The sequence below is a fragment of the Panthera leo genome, chromosome B1, assembly GCF_018350215.1.
Source record: "Panthera leo isolate Ple1 chromosome B1, P.leo_Ple1_pat1.1, whole genome shotgun sequence".
NCBI classification, from domain to species: Eukaryota; Metazoa; Chordata; class Mammalia; order Carnivora; family Felidae; genus Panthera; species Panthera leo.
Genome location: NC_056682.1, coordinates 38,372,483 through 38,395,892, shown reverse-complemented (window position 1 = coordinate 38,395,892; position 23,410 = coordinate 38,372,483). Strand labels below are relative to the sequence as shown.

At 37.7% G+C, this 23,410-nt stretch overlaps 1 protein-coding gene across 5 annotated transcripts in view; it reads left to right on the top strand.

Moving 5' to 3' along the window:
• PSD3 (pleckstrin and Sec7 domain containing 3) overlaps positions 1–23,410 on the top strand; it is a 727,438-nt gene that overhangs the window by 678,978 nt on the left and 25,050 nt on the right. For 3 of the 5 annotated variants that reach the window (XM_042934669.1, XM_042934672.1, XM_042934673.1), the window contains 2 exons: positions 2,082–2,225; positions 7,395–7,463. In XM_042934669.1, coding sequence (XP_042790603.1) covers positions 2,082–2,225; positions 7,395–7,463 — 213 coding nt within the window. The remainder of the gene's footprint in view (positions 1–2,081; positions 2,226–7,394; positions 7,464–23,410) is intronic. The other 2 variants (XM_042934671.1, XM_042934674.1) reach the window with 1 other exon arrangement.

The window sequence follows — 23,410 nt, the reverse complement described above, 5'->3', positions numbered from 1 at the left end:
AAGACAAATACCATATGATTTCACCCATGTGGATTTAAGAAACAAAACAGATGAGCATATGGTAATGAAGGGTGGGAAGAGAAGAAAAGGAAACAAACCACAAAAGATTCTTAATACTAGAGAACAAACTGAGTGTTGATGGGAGGAGGTGGGTGGGAGATGGGCTAGATGGGTGATGGGCATTAAAGAGGTGACTTGATGTGATGAGCACTGGGTGTTGTATATAAGTGATGAATCACTGAATTCTACTCCTGAAACCAATATTGTGCTGTTATGTTTACCAAAATTTAAATTTTAAAAAAAATGACTATTACAGATGAAAAAAAAAAAAAGAAAGAAAAAAAAGAAAGAAATGGAAGGAAAACTTCCAAACTCATTCAGTGAGGCCAGGATTACCTTGATTCCAAAACCAGAGACCCCACTAAAAAGGAGAATTATAGATCAACATCCCTGATGAAATTCTCAACAAGATGCTAGCAATACAAATCGTACAATACATAAAAAGAATTATCCACCACGATCAAGTGGGATTTATTCCTGGGCTACAGGTATGAGTCATTATCCACAAATCAGCATGATACATGAATCTCTGAGTTTCCATTATTTCTTACGGGGAAATTCGCTTTGATATACAAATGCTTTGGATTACAAGCATGTTTCTGGAACAAATTATGCTCTCAAACCAAGGTTTTACTGTTTGTCAATGTACTCCTACATCATAAATTAAAATTGTTGGGATTTTTCACCTCTAAATTATCCAACTAGGTTTGAATTGCAAGGTTAAGTTGCCAGATTAATTATATAGTTACTTTAAGGTTTAAATTCTTCATCACCTGGCAAATACTTACTGATCTAGGATTTAGTAATTTTAATTTACAAAAATGTCATATGGAAAGAATTCAACTGGGAATTGTGATGATGTGTTGTACATGTTAATTTTTTACGTTTAACTCTTCTCGTGATCATCTAGGGTGACATGAATTCTGGAAGCAGGAGGAAAAAACCATTTTTTTTTCTCATTGCCATGCCTTTTTTGAAGAGTACAAATTGATAAGTCCTAAAGTAAGAACTTCACGAAGGAGGGAAATTCCTTTTGTCTGCTCTTAAAAAAAAAAAAAAGAAAAGAAAAGAAAAAGAAATTATGGTGTTATTATACAAATTGTATTTATCGCCTAGTTTAATCATTTCCTTTTCATTTATTTTATTCATTTATTTCTTATTGTACATGTGAAATTTATAATCAAGAATTGGATAATATATATGTGAATGCAGAATAGTAAACAAAGCAGTCATATAACTTTAGGAATGCAAGAAAATTCCAATGTTTTTGTTTCATTTTTAAAATGTTGCCAGAGGGTTTGATGGTGTCTTTCATTATTATGAGGTGATAAAAATGTTGCCCCTAGTATGTAAATTCTTTGGCATAGGATCAACCATGTTGCATTGGTGCATGGTGCCTATAGTGACACTGTTCAGGCAATAATTTCTCTATAGGAACATTTATTTGAATTAATACTTTGGATCAATAAGATTTTGAAAGAAGTTAAAACCTCTACTACTTTGGAGGGAAAAGGCATAGGTGTATGCATTTTTTAGAATATCTTCAGATAGCTTTCGGAGAATTATTTCTTGGTGACATTGTTCGTCTCAAAAAGGAAAAAGAAAAACTAAGCAGAGAGACTTTTCATTCATTGTGACAGACGGGGAAATTAGCAGCATTACTGATTGGACAGGAAATAGAAAAGCCAAATTATCTGGGACTCTAAGTGCTTAACTGGTACTTTGCCTTTTGGATTATCTGTTAGGAAGCCTGTTCTCAACTTCATGACCGGTATATTTGATAAGGGGCTCTGAAAGTATTTGGTTTTATAACAAGGGGCCTGTTGTCAGTTCGTAAAGGTATATGTGAATACCTAGCATGAGAAAGTTGGTAAGATGTGGCAGCAGAGGCACATTGGACTGTTTTGATGAATTAAAGTCATTCATCATAAGGGATTTTTAAAAGCACTCTATGATTTTTTTATTGAAAAGTACTCTATGAATTATTTTCTGATGCTAAATAGCTTAATAAAATCCTACAGGAGGAACAGCTGAAATCTCATGAAAGCAAACTGAAGCAGATTACCACTGAGCTGGCTGAACACCGCTCATATCCCCCGGATAAGAAAGTTAAAGCCAAGGAGATAGATGAATACAGACTGAAAGATCACTATCTGGAATTTGAGGTATGTTGAACCTAAATGGAATAAATGCCTATGCCTAAGTTATTTTATGATTTTTTGCATGAAACTTTTTTTTTTTTTGGCTACTGCAACTATGGGAAGTATACCTTGACCCTGGCTCTAACTTGGGAGCTCTGGGCATGGTCTAGATCATGGTGGCCCCTCATGCTCAGGATTCTATTTAAGCATCAAACAAACATCAAAAAATATCTGTTAGTTTATGTGCTTAAAAGCAAACAGCCTGCCTGGTTGGGATAATGTGTGCCTGCTGTGAGAAAAAACAATCCCAGAATGGGGCAGCTGCTTTCTATGTGTCTATATCTCTTCCAGCAGAGTTTGAGTCAAAAAAATAAAAAATAAAAATACAGTGGAGGAAATGAGCTATAGGGTGACATGAAGTATCTGTTATAGTCTGTGTTACTTTCTGTCCTTCATCTCCTTCATTCTCATCTTATCATCCTGTTTCTTCCTAAAGCTTGAAACTTAGACTCATTTGAGCACCCTCCTCCTGGCCCCTGCAGCCCCCCAGTATCTAATCAGGAGCTAAATCCCAGTGCTCAGCCACTCTAGTGTTTCACTTCTGTCTCTTCCTTACCATAGGCAATTGCTCTTATACTTCCTCTGCTCAAGTCCTGGGTTTTTCATCTCTCACCTGAATGTGGTGGTAGCCTCCTGTGTCTCTTTAGTTCTCTTGTGACAGTTAGTTTTTCTTTTTTAATTTTTTTAATGTTTATTTATTTTTGAGAGAGAAAGAGACAGAGTATGAGAGGGTGAGGGGCAAAGAGAGGGGGAACAGAATCTGAAGCAGGCTCCAGGCTCTGAGCTGTCAGCACAGAGCCTGACAATTAGTTTTCTAAGGCTTAACCCAGACAGTGGCATTCCTCTGTTTAGCAGCTGCCCTTGAGGTTCTCCTAAGACTCCCCCCAAAATTTATCTTATGAGTAAAGTCCTAATCCTTAATCTCAGAGGATTTGGGTTCCTTCTGTCTTTCTACCACACTGGTTTCTTTCCACAACAGCCTCCTTATGTGTTAGTCACATTTCTGCCTACACTCTCCAAGTGTACTTTGTGCCTGTGTTCATCTACTTTCTTCTGCCCCAAATGCCCCTCCCCTCATCTTCATTCCTGAAAGTCCTGTTCAGCTTTCAAAATGCAGCTGAAATACCTCCTATGAAAAGACTACTCGGGGTGCCTGGGTGGCTCAGTCAGTTAAGCATCTGACTCTTGCTTTTCCCTCAGTTCAAGATCAAACAGTTCATGAGATCAAGACCCCAGGTCAGGCTATGTGCTGATAGTGCAGAGCCTGCTTGGGATTCTCTCTCTCTGTCTCTCTTCTCTCTGCCCTTCCCCTGCTCTCTTTCTCTCAAAATAAATAAACATTTATTTTTTTAAAAAAGTCAATTCTAAACTTATTAATTGGGTTTAATCTGTTACAGTCCTTGCCACAGTTGGTTTTATGTTAAAGTTTTTCAGTATGTCTTTGTATCTATGGTAGATTCCATAACACCTCCCCCTGCTCAAGATGGTGAGTTCTTGGGAGTACAGAGACCTCAAGTTCATTTCTAATCTTTGCTGTATGCTTGCATATTGAATTGCATAGGATTTCATGGAAGCTTAAAAAAGTATCTCCCTGAGTTATAAAATTTCTGTTATAAGATGTGGCATTTTATCCAGTGCAGATCCATGTACTAGCATTCTTTATGGTCAAGCAAGTTCTTGCTGTGGGCAGATGAAGAAAAGTCATTCTTTTAGTAAAGGTAAAAGTTTATTAGCAAAAACTGTAGAAGCCTCACCAGCAAAAGACTTGAAAAATATTTTGTAAAAAACAAAACAAAAAACTAAGGAGCTCATCTTTCCCCAGGTTTGTTCATTCTTGAGAAATGGGAGTTTCTCAGAAAGCAATCTTCACACTTTGAGTGGCTTTCAGCTATGGGCCCTTTTATTTTCACACATACTAATTGAATTTCCCAACACCCTCACTCCCCTGTGTCTAGCACTCAACACCTTACTTTGAGCCCTTGACTTTAAAGGCTGAGAGCTTGTCCACAGGAGGTGGGGGTAGCTGCAAGATCATTGAAAAGTTGTCACTGCTAGAAGCACTCCATACTTTTTTTTTAAGATTTTTTAACATTTATTCACTTTTGAGAGACAGAGTGTGAGTAGGGGAAGGACAGAGAGAGGGAGACACAGAATCCAAAGCAGGCTTCAGGCTCTGAGCTATCAGCACAGAGCCTGACGTGGGACTCAAACCCACCAACTGCGAGATCATTACCTGAGTCAAAGTCAGACACTCAACCAACTGAGCCACTCAGGCACCCCTGCACTCTGTACTTTTGAACCTACTGTGGTGCCCATTTTCAGAAAATGTAACCTAGCAAGAACCAGCATTTTCATTTCCTAACATGGAATTTAGACCAAGCTTTGTGGGGATCAGTCTTGCTTTCATTACATTGTCACCTCATGGAACCTGAAAATTGTATTATACAATCCCTGGCTCATCAAAATCATACTCATATGCTAATATGTCAGGCATATTGGATTGTCTCTCAAGTTGCATTAACCTATGTCTATCAGGAAAGTAGAAGAGTAGATGCTATCCAAAAAGGTGTTTATAAAATTAATTCTTTTTAAAAAGTGAATTATTAGTTTTCACTAACTTGTGGTAATATATCTTGTGGGGTCCACTTTGCTATTATTTCAGCCACCAGAATTTGTGTTGTGTGTGTGTTCGTGGAGATCTTTTGCATAGCATTAAGTATTCTGCTTTATAAGCAACATTTTCTTAGCAGACTGCTTCATTCCCTGAATGAATCTAATCTCATTCCCTGAATAGAGGGTATGAGAGTTTTTTATTGATCATTTTGTATATTTTGTTCACTTCTCTATCCTCAAGCTTCTGGAACATAGGTTCAATGTATATTTGTTGAATGAATGCATGGAATTTTATTATTATATATAAAAGATAACATCAAAGAAAGTACTTCTCTGAGACAGCTTAGTAGGTGCCCTGAAAACAAATCTGATAGGCAGGTAAGAACAGTGTCTGCAATTCAGTGTGAATCTCAAGTGGGCAGTGACAGGAAGGGGAGCTTTAATCCCATCTGCATCCTGTCGCCAGTAAGAATAACAGGCAAAAATTAGCTCTTTCACCTACTCCTGTAGTAGGGACCTCCCTGTGGTTTCAGACCATAGGAAATTCTTACAATTTTTACACTTGATAAGGAAAAATGCCTTTATTTTGTTAGAATGTTAAGCTTTTGGTGATTACACTGGGAGTTGTTCCTCCCTTTACGCATTTCAGTTGTTTATATCCCAAGTTGCTTTGAGTACCAACAGTCTTCATTGTAGGCCAAATTCATAGCTCTTTCTGTGCCTTCAAAGTCTGACTGACAGTAAGTTACTAGAAATTATAGTAAATAAGTAGGTTCAGAGTGTGAGTTTTTTGTTGTTGTTGTTTTGTTTTAAAGTCTATAAAAAGTCTACAGAGAACAAAGAGACTTCCATTTATCTTACTAGCTTTAGCCTATAAGAAAAAGATTCTCTTTTACTTAAAGCAGCAAACTACACTCAGAATGGGCTATAATTGACTACATCTGTGCCTGTCTCTCTGTTGACAGGGGGAAGAGAGGTTGTTTGTATTTGATTGGATTTGTACCTCCAAGCCATGACTGTTAATTTTTCAGAAGAGTTCACTTGGAACCTAAACTTACTTTTGAAAGAGTGGTTAGACCTAACAAGTCTCTGTTAAGAAACTCATCATCATTTTCCAATTTCAAAAAATAAATATCAGAAATAGCCTCGCTTCTTTATAAATTAACTTATTTCTACTTTATTCAGTTCCCATTTCACTTCAAAATGTCTAAATTTATCTCCATGCTGCTGGTGCATTTGGAAATTTTTCAAGATATGGGACAGATGGATGATTTGTATTAGATATAAAAACTTGATAGCTTGGTAGTTAGCCCCATACATTTGGCTTTGTTTCTTTAGCTTTAAAAACAATGGCAATTAGAAAGTGTAGATACCATTTACTCCCAGTATTTCATGTAACAAGATGTTTTCAACAGCTTAAATAATTCATCCTTAAGCCTAAGTAGGGAAAGGGAGACTGTGTAGCAGCCCAAAATGTTTAAAAACATGACTGGGCTGTATGAGATTTACAGAAGAGGAATTATTTAGGGCCAGGTTAATAGAGGTTTCTGAGGTTCATTTTAGAGCCAGGTGGAAACTTGGTGGCCAATACAATGCCAATGAATTTAATGTAGCCAGCAGACCTAATGTCAGCAGTTTTGTTTGACCGGCACAGTGCTATATTTGTTTTCGTTCTAATTTATATGCACTCAGAGAGGATCAGCAGTCTCTTCTCCACTACTCCCTATTATATCACATCCGGTAGGTTTCCACATTGTGTTGGCCCAGCCCCTGAATGCATTTGAGTTTGCCATCCCTAGTATGATAGGTGCAGCCAGTTGTATATGCTTTGTGTCTTAGTTAAATCTTTGAACATGGGCGTTGGACTCAGCAATCCCTTCATGTTTAGAAAGTGGAAACTTCCAGGTGTGTGTTTTCAGGTTCTAATCTAGCAAATAAAAAATTCCACTTCCCTGATGGCTCAAGCCAAATGCAAAATAATATCCCCTTGGCTTAATGAGCTAGAATTCAGTAAGTTTTCTCTCCTCAATTGCAACCCAGAGTAGCATATACTTATGGCTTAAGACCGTTAGGACCCACACCAACCACATGGCTAGGAAATTCCATTTTAGAAACAACAAATGTCCGTTATAACAAGACATATAAGAAGCTTGGAACAGAATATTTTAAATCTAGAAAATCTAGGACATTCTTGAGACATGATGCATCTTTTTCTGACTTTGTGATTTTTCTTGGCATGTTAAAAAAAGGCATGATTCTTTCTAAAATTGACATATTTGAGAATATGAGCAGTGTCATTAAACTCAACTCATGTTTAGAAGTGCCCATAATATAAATATCTAGTTGTAAACCCTCAGTGTTACTGTTGAGTTGTTTGTTGCGTAGTGGGTGGGTGGTTTGAGATTTTTTAAAAAATAAATTCTCAGGTTGAAATTAGCTCTGTTTCCTCAGATTGCTCATTTTTAATTTGCCAACATTAGATAAGTAATTTTACATTATGGACCACTTTTCTTCTCACAGGAGCAGTGCAAGGACATTTCTCAATACAATGCCAACTGCCACAAGTCAAATCCACCTCTGGAACAAAAGGTCCAGGTTATTAATTTATAAGTGGCCTTGATCATATGAGCACAATAACAGCAGTTGTTACCCTTTTTCTCCCTAGTGAAAGCAAGGGAGAAATTCCATTAACTTACTTAAAGAATATTAGTTGCAAGCCTCAGTCTTAGTAACTGAGTCTAGCCCAGAATGTAATGATGTCTCCTATACAGAAAACATCACAGAAGTGATTATATGTCAGGGTCTAATCGCAGGTTAATAGAATTCTTGAGGGAATTTAAGAATTTTATTTTATTTTTTTAGTGGGATACTGTTATGAGTCAAAAACTAGAGACCTAAGATCAGCAGTTTTCTAGGCATTCAAATCTAGTTAACAATAGAGACATAATTCTTGGAATGCCATTTGGAATTGCATTTTCATGACATGATGTAAGAGGGCTAAGAAGCTCTGAATTTTAATCTGTAAATGATGATGTATGCTTTTGAAGGGAGAAGCTTAGCAACAGGATCCTTTGAATCACATTTTAAAAAGATGATTGAAAACAACTAGGGTCATACCTGAGAATAAACAGCCAACCATCTGACTTGAAATGACTCTCTGTCCCTGTATTTATTCCTCCACGTGCCTGAAATATCTGCTCTGGTAAGGATCACTGCTTTGAGTTAATGTATTATCTGCAGGGTAAGGGCAAATGCAGTGATAAAATAGTAAAATTGGGAAAAGGACTGGCTGGGAGTTAGGAGGCTGTGTTAATCTTATCCTTGATGTGTTTGTTATACATTTATCCTCTATAAGTATTACACATTTATAGCTCGGTTTCCTGGCTATAAAAATGAAATGGGATTGGGTAAATTAACCTAAAGTTCCCTTCCAACTCTGCTTGTTTGAGGAGAGTGACATATTAACACCAATTAGTTTGTTAGATTAACTCACTCTCTTGAAGACCCCCAAGAGTGTTAAACGTAGAACAAAAATATTTCAATTTGGGGATTTCAGGAGATCTAGACCAGTACTATGCAATAGAGATATAATGCAAATCACATATGTAATCTTAAATTCTATAATAGCTGCATTTAAAAATTAAGAGAAACACGTGGAATCAGTGTATCCAAAATAGTATCATTTTAACATGTAATCAATATAAAATATTAAGATATTTTACATTCTTTTTTCTTACTAAGTCATCAGAATTTAGTGTATATTTTCTACTTATGACATATCTCAATGCAGATTGACCACATTTCACATGTTCTGTAGCTACCTGAGGCTAGTGGCTACTGTACTGGTTAGCATATATATTGACCATGCAAACTGCTTAAAAGTCAGTTAGGAATTAGGAGGTCTGATAACAGGCCCAGGTAGATATTATGCTTAATTTAAGAGGTGGAAAGTGAGCTGATAGGCAGCTATTGTGCACCTATAAAGCTTTACAATGGTTTGCACATGGTGTCCATTTGGATTTAGCACTTGCCTATTGCTGTACCAGTAGTTTAATATTTTGATTATTACTGCTGGTTGGGGATACAATAAAGAGGAGACCCACCTGGTATGAATGATGTTGCCTATAGCCTTGTAGTGTCCTTTTTCATATCAGTAACTTTTGAGATAGGAGAAAACCAAATACATTTCCCTCATAAAGAAAGTTTTCATGAAAACAATGTAAATTGCCTCCTTTCTGGTTCCTGTAGACTTTTTGGTAAATGACCCTCCCCATTGCTTCTGTTAGTTTGCTGACTGCTGCTGCTGAATCCTTTCCTGGGCTAACCTCTAGAATTGGAACAATGAAATGGGGTGTGTATTTTGTTTTTCCCTTTTTATTTTTACCCAGAGTACTTTATCTCTGTCTAACTACATTAGATTTTTTTCCTAATATATTCTTTTTTAATCCCCCCCCCCAATTTACACCAAGTTAGCCAGCATACAGTGCAACAATGATTTCAGAAGTAGGCCCCCCAACACCCCCAACTCTTTCAGCCCGTCCCCCCTCCCACAACCCCTGCAGTAACCTTCTGTTTGTTCTCCATATTTAAGAGTCTTTTTTTAACATTTATTTATTATTGAGAGACAGAGAGAGACAGAGCATGAGCAGGAGAGGGGCAGAGAGAGGAGGAGACACAGAATCCGAAACAGGCTCCAGGCTCTGAACTGTTAGCACAGAGCCTGATGCAGGGCTCGAACCCACAAACTGCGAGATCATGACCTGAGCTGAAGTCAGATGCTTAACCGACTGAGCCACCCAAGTGCCTCTAAGAGTCTCTTATGTTTTTGTCTGCCTCCCTGTTTTTATATTATTTTTGTTTCCTTTTCCTTATGTTCATCTGTTTTTGTCTCTTAAATTCCTCATATGAGTGAAGCCATATGATATTTGTCTTTCTCTGACTAATTTCACTTAGCTTAATACCCTCCAGTTCCATCCATGTAGTTGCAAATGGCAAGATTTCATTCTTTTTGATTGCCGAGTAATACTCCATTGTGTGTGTGTGTGTGTGTGTGTGTGTGTGTGTGTGTATATACCACATCTTCTTTATCCATTCATCCATTGATGGACATTTGGGCTCTTTCCATACTTTGGCTATTATTGATAGTGTTGCTATAAACATTGGAGTGCACGTATCCCTTCAAAACAGCACAATGGTATCCCTTAGATAAATACCTAGTAGTGCAATTGCTGGGTTGTAGGGCAGTTCTATTTTTTTAGTTTTTTGAGGAACCTCCATACTGTTTTCCAGAGTGGCTACACCAGATTGCATTCCCACCAGCAGTGGAAAAGAGATCCTGTTTCTCTGCATCTTCATCAGTATCTGTTGTTGACTGAGTTGTTCATTTTAGCCATTCTGACTGGTATGAGGTGGTATCTCATTGTGGTTTTAATTTGTACTTCCCTTATGATGAATGATGTTGGGCGTTTTTTCATGTGTCAGTTGGCCATCTGGGTGTCTTCTTTAGAGAAGTGTCCATTCATGCTTTTTGCCTGTTTCTTCACTGGATTCTTTGTTTTTTTGGGTGTTGAGTTTGATAAGTTCTTTGTAGATTTGGATACTAACCCTTTATCTGATATGTCATTTGTAAATATCTTCTCCCATTCTGTCGGTTGCCTTTTAGTTTTGCTGATTGTTTCCTTCGCTGTGCAGAAGCTTTTTATTTTGATGAGGACCCAGTAGTTCATTTTTCTTTTGTTTCCCTTGCCTCCGGACACGTTTGAGTAAGAAGTTGCTGTGGCCAAGATCAAAGAGGTTTTTGCCTGCTTTCTCTTTGAGGATTTTGATGGCTTCTTGTCTTACATTTAGGTCTTTCATCCATTTTGAGTTTGTTTTTGTGTATGGTGTAAGAAAGTGGACCAGGTTCATTCTTCTGCATGTCGCTGTCCAGTTTTCCCAGTACCACTTGCTGAAGAGACTGTCTTTATTCCATTGGATATTCTTTCCTGCTTTGTCAAAGATTAGTTGGCCATACATTTGTGGGTCCATTTATGGGTTCTCTATTCTGTTCCATTGATCTGAGTGTCTTTGTGCCAGTATGTACTGTCTTGATGATTACAGCTCTGTAACCCAGTTTGAAGTCCGGGATTGTGATGCCTCCTGCTTTGGTTTTCTTTTTCAAGATTGCTTTGACTATTCAGGGTCTTTTCTGGTTCCATACACATTTTAGGGTTGTTTGTTCTAGCTCTGTGAAGAATGCTGGTATTATTTTGATAGGGATTGCTTTGAATATGTAGATTGCTTTGGGTAGTATCGACTGTTTAACAATATTTGTTCTAACTCTCTAGGAGCATGGAATCTTTTTCCATTTTTTCGTGTCTTCAATTTCTTTCATAAGCTTTCGATAGTTTTCAGTGTATAGATTTTTCACTTCTTTGGTTAGATTTATTCCTAGGTATTTTATGGTTTTTGGTGCAGTTGTAAGTGCGATCGATTCCTTGATTTCTCTTTCTGTTGCTTTATTATTGGTGTATACGAATGCAACCTGTGCATTGATTTTATATCCTGCAACTTTGCTGCTTTCACCGATCAGTTCTAGCAGTTTTTAGGTGGAATCTTTTGGATTTTCCATATAGAGTATCATGTCATCTGCGAAGAGTGAAAGTTTGACCTCCCCCTGCTGACTTGGATGCCTTTTATTTCTTTGTATTGTCTGATTGCTGAGGCTAAGACTTCCAATACTGTGTTGAATAACAGTGGCGAGAGTGGACACCCCTGTTTTGTTCCTGACCTTAGGGGGAAAGCTCTCAGTTTTTCCCCATTGAGGATGATATTCACGTTGAGTCTATCATATGTGGTCTTTATGATCTCGAGGTATGATCCTTTTATCCCTACTTTCTTGAGGTTTTTTTATCAAGGAAGGATGCTGTATTTTGTCAAATGCTGTCTCTGCATCTATTGAGAGGATCATATGGTTCTTGTCCTCTCTTATACTGATGTGATCAATTATATTGATGTTTTGCAGGTATTGAATTAGCCCTGCATCCCAGGTATAAATCCCCCTTGGTCATGGTGAATAATTTTTTTAATGTGTTGTTGGAGCCAGTTGGCTAATATCTTGTTGCATCCATGTTCATCAGGGAAATTGGTCTGTTGTTCTGCTTTTTAGTGGGGTCTCTGTCTGGTTTTGGAATCAAAGTAATGCTGGCTTCATAGAAAGAGTTTGGAGGTTTTCCTTCCATTTCTATTTTTTGGAACAGCTCTTTCAAGAGAATAGGTGTTAACTCTTCCTTAATGTTTGGTAGAATTCCCCTGGAAAACCATCTGACCCTGGAGTCTTTTTTTGGGGGGAGCTTTTTGATTACTAATTCTGTTCCTTTACTGGTATGGTCTGTTCAAATTTTCCATTTCTTCCTGTTTCCGTTTTTGTAGTGTCTATGTTTCTAGGAATTTGTCCATTTCTTCCAAATTGCCCATGTTATTTGCGTATAATTGCTGGTAATATTTTCTTATTATTGTTTGTATTTCTGCTGTGTTAGTTGTGATCTCTTCTGTTTCATTCTTGATTTTATTTGGGTCCTTCCTTTTTCTTATCACTTTTGTTAATTCTTTCAAAGAACCAGCTTCTGGTTTAATTGATCTGTTCTGTGTTTTGGTTTTTTTTTTTTGATAGTTTTGATTTCTACTCTAATCTTTATTATTTCCTGTCTTGTGCTGTGTTTTGGGTTTTATTTGCTGTTCTTTTTCCAGCTCTTCAAGGTGTAAGGTTACGTTGTGTTTCTGAGACCATTCTTCCTTACTTAAGAAGGCCTGAATGGTTGTACACTTCCCTCTTATGACATGTTGGCTGTGTCCCAGAGGTTTTGGGCTGTGGTGTTATCATTTTCCTTGGCTTCCATGCACTTTTTAATTTCCTCTTTAATTCTTGGTTAGCCTATTCATTCTTTACTAGGATATGCTTTAGTTTCCAAGTATTTTTTGTCTTTCCAAATTTTTTCTTGTGGTTGATTTCCAGTTTCATAGCATTGTGGTCTGAAAATATGCATGGTATGATCTCGATCTTTTTGTACTTGTTGAGGGCTGTTTTGTGTCCCAGTATGTGGTCTATTCTGGAGAACATGCCATGTGCACTGGAAAAGAATGTATATTCTGCTACTTTAGGATGAAGTGTTCTGAATATATCTGTTAAGTCCATCTGGTCCCATGTGTCACTCAAAGCCATTGTTTCCTTGTTGATTTTCTGATTAGATGATCTGTCCATTGCTGTGAGTGGGGTGTTGAAGTCTCCTACTATTATGGTTATTATCAATGAGTTTCTTTATGTTTGTGATTAATTGATTTATATATTTGGGTGCTTCACATTTGGAGCATAAATGTTTACAATTGTTAGGTCTCCTTGGTGGATAGACCCCATAATTATTATATAATGCCCTTCTTTATCTCTTGTTACAGTCTTTATTTTAAATTCTAGATTGTCTGATATAAGTATGGCTATTATGGCTTTCTTTTGTTGACAATTAGCATGATAGATGGTTCTCCATCTCCTTACTTTCAATCTGAAGTTGTCTTTAGGTCCCAAGTGGGTATCTTGTAAACAGCATATAGGTGGATCTTTTCTTCTTACCATTCTTATCCATGTCTTTTGATTGTATTATTTAGTCCATCGACCTTTAGAGTGAGTACTGAAAGATATGAATTTATGCCATTATGTTGCTTATAATGAGTACTGAAAGATATGAATTTATTGCCATTATGTTGCTGGGAAGCTTTTAATCCCTCCTCTTATTTTGAATGACAGTCTTGCTGGATAAAGAATTCTTGCTGCATTTTTTTTCCAATTTAGTACATTAAATATAATCTGCCACTCCTTTCTGGCCTGCCAAAGTTTCTGTGGATAGGTCTGCTGCAAACCTGATTTGTCTTCCCTTGTAGGTTAAGGAATTTTTTCCCCTTGCTGCTTTCATGAGTCTCTCCTTGCCTGAGTATTTTGTGAATTTGACTATGATATGCCTTGTTGATGGTCAGTTTTTGGTGACTCTAATGGGAGTCCTCTGTGCTTCCTGGATTTTGATATCTGTGTCTTTCCCCAAGTTAGGAAAGTTTTCTGCTATGATTTGCTCACATAACCCTTCTACTCCTTTTTCTGTCTTCATCTTCTGGGACCCCTATGATTCTAACGTTGTTCTTTTTTAAGGAGTCACTGATTTCTCTAATTCTTAAATTGTGCTCTTTTGCATTAGTCTCCCTCTTTTTTTCTGTTTCATTATTCTCTGTGAGGTTGTCCTCTTTATCGCTGATTCGCTGCTCTGCCTCATCCATCCTTGCTGCTGTGGCAACCATTTGAGATTGCAGCTCAGTTATAACATTTTTTATTTCATCCTGACTAGCTTTTACTTCTTTTATCTCCACAGAAAGTGTCTAATATATTTTAGACTCCAGCTAGTATTCTTATTATTATGATTCTAAATTCTGGTTCAGACATCTTCTTGTATCTGTGTTGGTTAAGTCCCTGGCTATCGTTTCTTCCTGCTTTTTCTTTTGGGGTGAATTCATGAATTTCATCATTTTGAAGGAAGAAAAGGAATTAATGAGATAGAAAAATTAAAATAAAAATATTAAAATTAAAAAATTAAAAACACACACAAAAATCAAATAAATGATGCTAGATCATAGGTGTGTTTTTGTCTGGGTGTTGACAGGGGCTTGATAGATTAGAGAGAAATGTGGGGGAGGGGAAGGAAATCATTTGAAAATTTGAAAAAATGAATACAATGAAATAGAATAAAATCAAATGATGGAAGTAAAATAGAATTTGAAAAACTTACAAAAAAGTAAAAAATATATAGCATAAAAAAATTAAAAGTATTTTTAATAAAAATTGAAAATAAAAATTTTTTTTTCTTTCTGTGTTCAAGAAGAAGAAAAGAAATGAAAAAGAGAAAATAAAATTGAATAGATGGACTAGTGAGCAGACTGAAATAAGATTGAAATTATTTCATTTTCCCCTAGAAGTCAAACTATGAAGCGCTTTATAATCCATTAACTAAGCAGGCAGAGAGACTTTTGGTGTTCATGAAGAGCGAAGTTGGCCCAGTTGGGTGGGGCTTAGTGTAACGGCTCTGTTCCCCACTAGATGGCGCTGCTTAGCTTACTGGGGTGGATTGTTGTGGCGCTTGTAGATGTGTATGTGGATGCGCGGGAAGGGTGAAAATGGCATCACCCAGGTACCCAGTCTCTGCTATCATAACTCTGTTCTCCCCAATCAGCAATCATGCACCTGTCCTTTGTCTCCAGCTTCTGTCCACTCCCCGCTTTTGCACTGTCCCTGAGCAAGCCCCAAGCAACACCTCCCTCCTGAGTTTTATCTCAGATGTGGCTGTTTTCCTGACCCCTTACTTCTGAGGGACTGCAGCTTTGACCTATTCTTCCCCTCTGTGGGAGGGTCTCACTGAGTAATGGCTGGGTGCCAGCCATACCCAGGAGCATTTGCGGGACTGTGCTGCTGCCGATGCCCAGAGACTGTGGCTGGGTGCCAGCCCATCCCAGAAAAAGTTCACGTGATTGTGTGGCAGCAGCACTTCAGGGATTATGGAAAATCACAACACACATCTGGCACCAGGCTTCACCCTTAACAACCTTGTTCCAGTACCAGTGAATGTGGTTGTTCTCCCAGGTCCATTGGTGCCTTTACCTGGTCGGGGGGGTGGGGGCACACAGCCTCTACCAGATGTCTTCCCAGCAGGGGAACTGACTCTCCCCATGTGGCCTGAAGACCCCCAGACTTTACCCTGCTCCTGAGGATTTGTCCTTCTCACCAGAGCACCACCAGGTATCGAACTGCAGAGTTTCAGTCTTTGCACCCCCCCCATTCATAGAGTCTTAATGAAATTTAAATCCTCTCCTTTCTCCTTTCTCCCTTTTTAGTTCAGTCCTTGCAGCTGTTTCCACTTTTCCACTTTCTCTCCAGCTGCTTTTTGTGGGGGGGATTTCCCATATTCTCCCCCCAACTCCGTCCTCTCTTCACATGCAAAAACAACTCCCTGCCCTCTGTGGCTTCACTCTACCCCCAGTTCACCTCTCCCCACCACATACCTGCTGAGCTCTGTGGTTCAGATTGTGCAGATTGTTGGCTTAATCCTCAAATCAGTTTTCTAGGTGTGCAGGATGGTTTAGTGTTGATCTGGCTGTATTTCATGAATGCGAGATGCAAGAAAAACTTCCATGCTGTTCTGCCAACTTGGCTCCTCTTTCCTAACATATTCTAGAAGAATATGTATGCTTTTGATGTAAGAGTTTTAAATTTTAAGTTCTTGATCTGAGATGAAGAGTCTTTTGAGTTGGGGGGCTGGACAGGCTATTGAGATTGTGTAGGTGTTTCTAGTTAAAAATTACTCAATAGACTTATAATGAAAATATAAACTGTTCTTCAATTTTTTTTCTGGAAATATTAGGAAAAAAACCATATGCAAGCCAAGAGATGTTTGCTATAGGAATTTTCAGCACAGCATTCTTTGGAAGACTAGAAATTGGTTCTACTTGTGTCATAGACATTTTTCAGGAACACTCAATAATTTGTCTACTTATGTTCCTCCTGGAGGTTCTGCTCACACACACAGCAAGGAATGTGCAAGGTGCTTTCACAGCAGGTTTCTTCCCTGACCAGGTCTGGCCTTTGGCAAAATTGTGAAATAAGTAAACCATGGCTGGTTTTCCCATTTGCCTTTAGTGTCCTATTCCCCGTTTTCTGGTTCACCTTTTCCTCCCAAGGATCAGTATTGTGTCTTCTTTCATATATGTTGTTTCTAAGTAGCTCTCACCTATTTAGAGAATCCTGGAAGGTTTACAGCTGGAAAGTGGCCCCACCCCCTCATTTTGCCCATGTGGAACCTGAGACCTGGAGGGAGCAAGGGACTTAGACAAGGTATGGTTGCTTGGTGTTCTGACTCCACTGGTTGGAAGATGCTTTATCAAGACAAGCTCAAAATTGGACACAGAACCAGTAAGATCGTAGCTTATGGTACTTCCCATTTAAAGGGACATTTGAACTGAGAATACAGAATGTGTAAAACTACTTTAAGCTCAAAAGGCAATTAATAAATCTCAGGGATGAAATGTCATGGAAGATTAGTGGGGAAGGTATTTTAAAGCCAAAGTCTTTCAAAGCCTCCTCAAACCTACTTTAAATGTTTCCTGGAAAGACTGACCCTGTTTCCCTATGACCCTTTTTGGAGCTGTGAGTCTAGCAAACAAGTTGTAGTGAAGACTCTGGGAATGTGCTGCTGAGGGTTACCTTGTATGACTTTAGGGAATTCCAATATAAGGAGAAGTATAAACAAGATATAAACCAAAAGATTAACAGCATGACTTATAAAAATGTTGCCATAACAGACTAAACTTTTGTTTTAGATGTGAGCTCCATAAGGAAAAGTTTGGTGAGGGACAAGAGGGACAAACTTTTCTTTTAATGTTTTTATTTATTTTAGAGACAATGAGAAAGCACAAGTTACATAGGGGCAGAGGGAAAGCGAGACAGGATCCAAAGTGGGCTCGGAGCTGACAGCACAGAGCTGATGCGGGGCTCAAACTTACAAACTCTAAGATCATGACCTGAGCTGAAGTCAGATGCTGAGCCAACTAAGCCACCCAGGCATCCCAAGAGACAAACTTTTATTCCACAAGAGTTAAATTTAATTATTTGTCCAGATAAATCTCTAGCTCAAATTACTTACCTTGAGTTTGTAGAAATTTGACATCATATCCCTGTGTTTCAAAAGAAAATATCTTTTCCATTTTTTTAAAGCAAACATTTTAATATTTTTTAACTTTTTAATTTCATTTTTGAGAGACAGAGCATGAATGGGGGAAGAGCAGAGAAAGAGGGAAAGACAGAATCTGAAGCAGGCTCCAGGCTCTGAGCTGTCAGCACAGAGCCTGATGCAGGGCTCAAACCCATGAGCTGTGAGATCATGACCTGAGCCCAAGTCAGGCACTTAACCGACTGAGCGACCCAGGCACCCCTAAAGCAAACATTTTAATCCCATTAACCCGGAGTGAATTTTCTTTTACAGTTAACTTTATACTTGTCTGCTGTCAAATCCCTCACACAAGGCCAAGTTGTGTAGAGCCATTGGGAATAGGCATAACTGGAGCCCCCAGAGCCAGAAGCCTTGTGGATTACAGTTCTCTGTGGGATTGCCCCATTGGTGGATTGGAACTAAACAATTGGAACTAAACACTTCTTAAATATTCCACAGAGAAAATAAAATGTGTACTACTTTCTAAGTAAGTTTTTGGGCTTTTAAATTAAGAATTTTGAGTTAAATTTTTTAAAAAGAGATAGAAATCTGTGTACTAATACAGACTGAGCTTATAGAAAGGGTTTGAGAGCTAGAGAAACAAAGAAAGAGAGAGGTAGGAGGTAGCAGTGTTTTAAAAATTATTTCTCAGCAGAAATCAAGGAATTAAGGTATATTCTCCTTAACAACCCAAGTGTTTTTCTTTTCCACCAAAGATGGAGTTGTTGTCCTGCAAAAATAAAAAGCAGTACAGGGGATCTGCCCTCTCATTCCTGGAAGCCAGGTGGGCCCTGAGGAGGGCAGTAGCAAGACCAGAAGGTAGGAGAGGGTCCAATGATGGCCATTCAGCTCTCCTTTCTTTCTAAATGACCCACGGGAGAACTCTTTAGAAGCAGTGTATTAGGGCTGAGTTACCACCTGGCAAAGATGAAATGCCATAGGAATATCTGGACTGGGAGGCCCAAGAGCAAAAGAATGGAGACAATGAAGCTCTGTATAAATCCAGTCCTTTTTTGTCTATATTAAAGCCCTCTGACCTCTTCCACTTATTATTATATAAAAGCAAGCTTTTTGTTTTAAAATTTTTTGAAATAGAAGTCACAAATTCCATTTAGAGAACAATAGAGCCAAACAGTAGACTGAAATGGAAAAATGGAATTCAAGTTTCCTCACATTTTCCCAGAAAGCCACAAATACAAACTATACAAATTGAAATGTGTGTATTTGCTATATTTAGGCAGTGGGTTACCACTACATGCTAAAGCCTAATATGGGAGTAACATAGAGAAAAAAATTCTTTTAAAAATTTATTTTTTTTAAATGTTAAGTCCTAGCATAGCTTTCAGATAAGAACTTACAGAAAGCTGTCTTGAATGTAATTGCTGTCTTAAGTTAGCAGTTAGTAGTTGATGAGCCAGCTTTTCAAGGAGAAAGTCTCTTCAAATCAATTCTACCATAATTCCATAGAATGAAAAGTAGAGATGAACAGTATTTATTTGAAAAGCAGTTACTTCAAGAGTTCCTTCTTGCATTGTTTGCTTGTTTTTAGTTTTTAGTTTATTTGCTTTCCATTGTAAAAATCTAGTAGTGTTTTGCTATGTACATGACATTATTGATTTTCTCCTCATTTCATTTTAAAATGGCCTTTTACCCTTCCTGCATGAGAAAGGGAAATGTCAGGAGAAAATGTGTTCAGGATTTGATTGCTAGAGCAGTGAGGTCTGAATGTAAAAGGCAGTATTAAGTTAAAATTGCCAGCACAGTGTTATTTTCATTCAGATTGTTACTACTGTATTCATGTATCAGAAATCAAAAGGAGACAGTGTACTGTTAAATGAAATAAATGGTATGCAGAGCTCAAGAGAAAATAAACTGATCAGATACGTGTAAATTTATATGTGGATCTGATTAAACTTCTTTTCAAATAAAATCAATACTTGGGTTTTTGTTTTGTTTTGTTTTTGTTTCTTTTAGTAGGCAGTTAACATTCAACCTAAGCAACAGCTTGCTTCCCTTAGACATGATATTTTTCATTCCTCCCTAGTAGGCATTGCTGCTAGTAAAAAGGGATATTGTTTTCCACATACTGGGAAGTATTGTTATAGGTAATTAAAGACCAACTGTTTAGGGGCGCCTGGGTGGCTCAGTTGTCTAAGCATCCAACTTCAGCTCAGGTCATGATCTCGTGGTCTGTGGGTTCGAGCCCCACATCAGGCTCTGTGCTGACATTTCAGAGCCTGGAACCTGCCTCAGATTCTGTGTTTCCCTCTCTCTCTGCCCCTCCCATACTCATGCTGTGTCTCTCTCACTCTCAAAAATGAATAAATGTTAAAAAAAATTAAAAGACAAACTGTTTAATAAGCTAATATAGCAAACAATAAAAAAAGTCATCAGGAGGTTACAGACTGAAAAAAGAACTTTGTTTTTGTAGAAAAAGTAGCCATTAATCATATGAATTTTGTTTGGTTGTTGATGGTCACAGAAGTCTTCATGAAAGTAGCAAATCTTAAGAATAAAATGAAAGGAGAGAGCTTACTAAATAGACAAAGCCACAAAAACAATGTGTAGATGCTTTTCTGTAGGGAGTAGCTATTGGACTTGTATTTGATAAAATCCCATCTCAAATTATTTTGATAGCTAATCTATTCACACTGTTGGAGAATTCCTAAGGACAGAAGCTGAGCATATTGCCTAGAAATGTCTTAGAAGTTATCTGAGAATGAATCAGCATAAACTAAGACAAAAATTTTAGTAACTTGGCCAAAGGCAGCAAACTGTCCCTGAGGTACATCTTCTTATTCTCAAAATATCTTTGCCCTTCTTAATGGAAGAAACATACCTGAAAGTGCTACATAACAAAGAGTGAATAATAATTTAGGAAAATTAAAAAATGCCATACTTATTAGTTAGTGTCAGTGTCAGCAGCAGTCCACCTGACCCCAAGACTAATCTTTTCACTGCCACAGGGCTTCTCACTCAGTTTTTGTATCCCATCTCATTTTTTTAGACTTTTTAAATTTTTTTAATTTATTTGTTTTGAGAGCATGCACAAAAGCAGGGGAGGGGCAGAGAGAGAAGGAGAGAGAGAAAATCCCAAGCAGGCTCTTCACGCTGCCAGCACAGAGCCAGTCATAGGGCTCAGTGGATCATACAAACTATGAGATCATGACCTGAGCAGAAATCAAGTGTCGGACTCTTAACCAGTTGAGCCATCCAGGCACCCCATATATCCCATCTCATTTTCAACTTGCCCTACCTGAAGTATATTAACTCTTGCATAAGGATTACTTTGTGGCATGAAATTATATTAAAACATTCAGTTTTCTGTTGTTTCTTCCCTTTTTTACCATCTGGTTATGAACATTATGTCAGAGTGAGGGTATAAAATTTTAATATTGTTATTATTTACTGTCAACAGCAGATTCCCTCCTGTATTAATGTTGACAAGGATACTACTCTCAGACCCAGGGAGTCTAATTTCTTCAGTTAGTATCAAAGTAGTTACCCACAGGTAAATATGATCCTGATATGTTACATGTAAGTTACATGTAAGAATGATCAGGCAGGGGAATTCAGATATAAATGACCATTGAAAACTCCTTATTTTTATAATGGATGCTTTTGTTAGAAGGTCAAAGTAGAAGCTGCTCTTCATGTCAGAATGAGATCTAGTAACTATCCAAATAAAGAACCACATAGTGATCCCATTTCTCACTTTATTTAGTGAGCTCAAAGTGGGTAGTAAAAATTGGGTCTTCATTTACTGCTATATGAGATGCTCAGAAAATATGTCTATGTTTTAAGAACCTCAAAAATATCACACAAACTATTTTTTTTTCTTTGCAGAGGGAGGGAAAGAGACAACCCCTGTTTTAAGCATAGCAACCTGCCTGTCATTGCACAGTGCAGGGTTTGCCCTGCATGTCAACATGACAGCCATGGTCAAGTAAATGTGGACATGGGGAGAATATGCACAAGTCTTTGCTGAGTAGAGGCTCATGAGTCTCAGTACTGCTCCACAGGGTCAGCCCTGTGCCTTAGTGTTTTTGTGGAAAACATGGGAATGGTAGAACACTGAAGATTTAAGTATGTCCCTAGGGGTTACTGGCTTAGGAATTCATCAGACATCTACTTCTATGTTTATATACGTATCATTTTTATTTTTATAGGATTTTCCATATTAGGAGCTCAAAGTAAGTGAGATTTTATTGAGAAAATTTATTTTTTCATATTTATTCCCTCTTTCCATTTATACATTTAACATATATTCAGTGTATACTATGTGTTCTCTGTTCTGGAGATACATTAGTAAGCAAAGGCAAAGTCCTTACCCTCATGTGATTGCATTCTAGTACTGGCAGAAAAAAGATGAACAGCATTCTTTATATGTTAAATATAAGCCTGAGAGAAATACTAAGGAGAAAAATAAAGTAGTAAACAGCAGTAAGAGTAGGCATTGCAGGGCACCTGGATGGTGCAGTCAGTTAAGCATCCGACTTGATTTTGGCACAGGTCATGATCTCGTGGTTTGTAGGATAAAGCCCCACATCAGGCTCTGTGCTGACAGTGTGGAGCCTGCTTGGGTTTCCCTCACTCTCTCTCCCCTTCCCTGCTCACTCTCTCTCTCTCTCAAAATAAATAAATAAACATTTTTTAAAAAGAGTAGGCTTTGCTATTTCTAGGCCATTTTGAGGATTTGAGGTTGAGAAGGATTTTTAAGGATGAGAAACCACTGGAGAATTTTGAGCAGTGATGACATGCTCCAACTTATGTTAACATCCATTCATGATGAAAACTTCTAACAAAGTGGTTGAGTAGGAAATATACCCTCAACTTTATAAAGGCCATATATGACAAATACTGACAAACAATTGACATGGTACTCAGTGGTAAGAGGCTTTTCTCTTTGCCTCTGAGATCAGGAAGAAGACAAGGATTCTCAGTCTTGCCACTTTTATTCTCACAGTATTAGACACAACAATCAGATGAGGAAAACAAAAGGCATCTTACTTGGTAAGAAAGAAGTAAAACTATCACTTTTTGCAGATTGACATGATAGCAAATATAGAAAACACTAAAGACTCCACCAAAGCACTACTGGATCCAATAAATGAGTTCAGAAAAGTTGTAGGATACAAAATTAATACACAAAAATCCATTGTGTTTCTATATACTAGTAAACTACCAGAAAGAGAAAAATTGTTTCAAAAACTCCCATTTGCAATTGCATTAAAAAGACTAAAATAAAATACCTATGAATAAATGTAACCAAGAAGAGGAAAGATCTGTACTCTGAAAACTATAAAACGTAGATGAAAGAAATTGAATGACACAAATAAGATATGGAATGCTCACGGATTGGAAGAATTGTTACTTGTAAACAATGGCTCAATTCAATCTACAGATTCAATGAATTCCCTATCAAAATACCAGTAGTTCTGTGTGTCTGTTTTTGTGCCAGAACCATACTGTCTTGACAGTTACAGCTTTATAGTACAGCTTGAGGTCCAAAATTGTGAAGCCTCCAGCTTTGGTTTTCTTTTTCTTTTACTTTTTTTTTTAAAGCTATTTATTTATTTGTGTATTTATTTATTTATTTATTTATTTATTTATATATTTATTTATTCTTTATAACAAGAGGATGCAAGTAAGCGAGAGGTAGAAAGACAAGTGGAGCTCACCTGAAGCAGGGCTTCAGCTCACCCAAACCAGGGCTCATGCTTAGCCAATGCAAGGCTCAAACTCATGAACTGTGAGGTCATG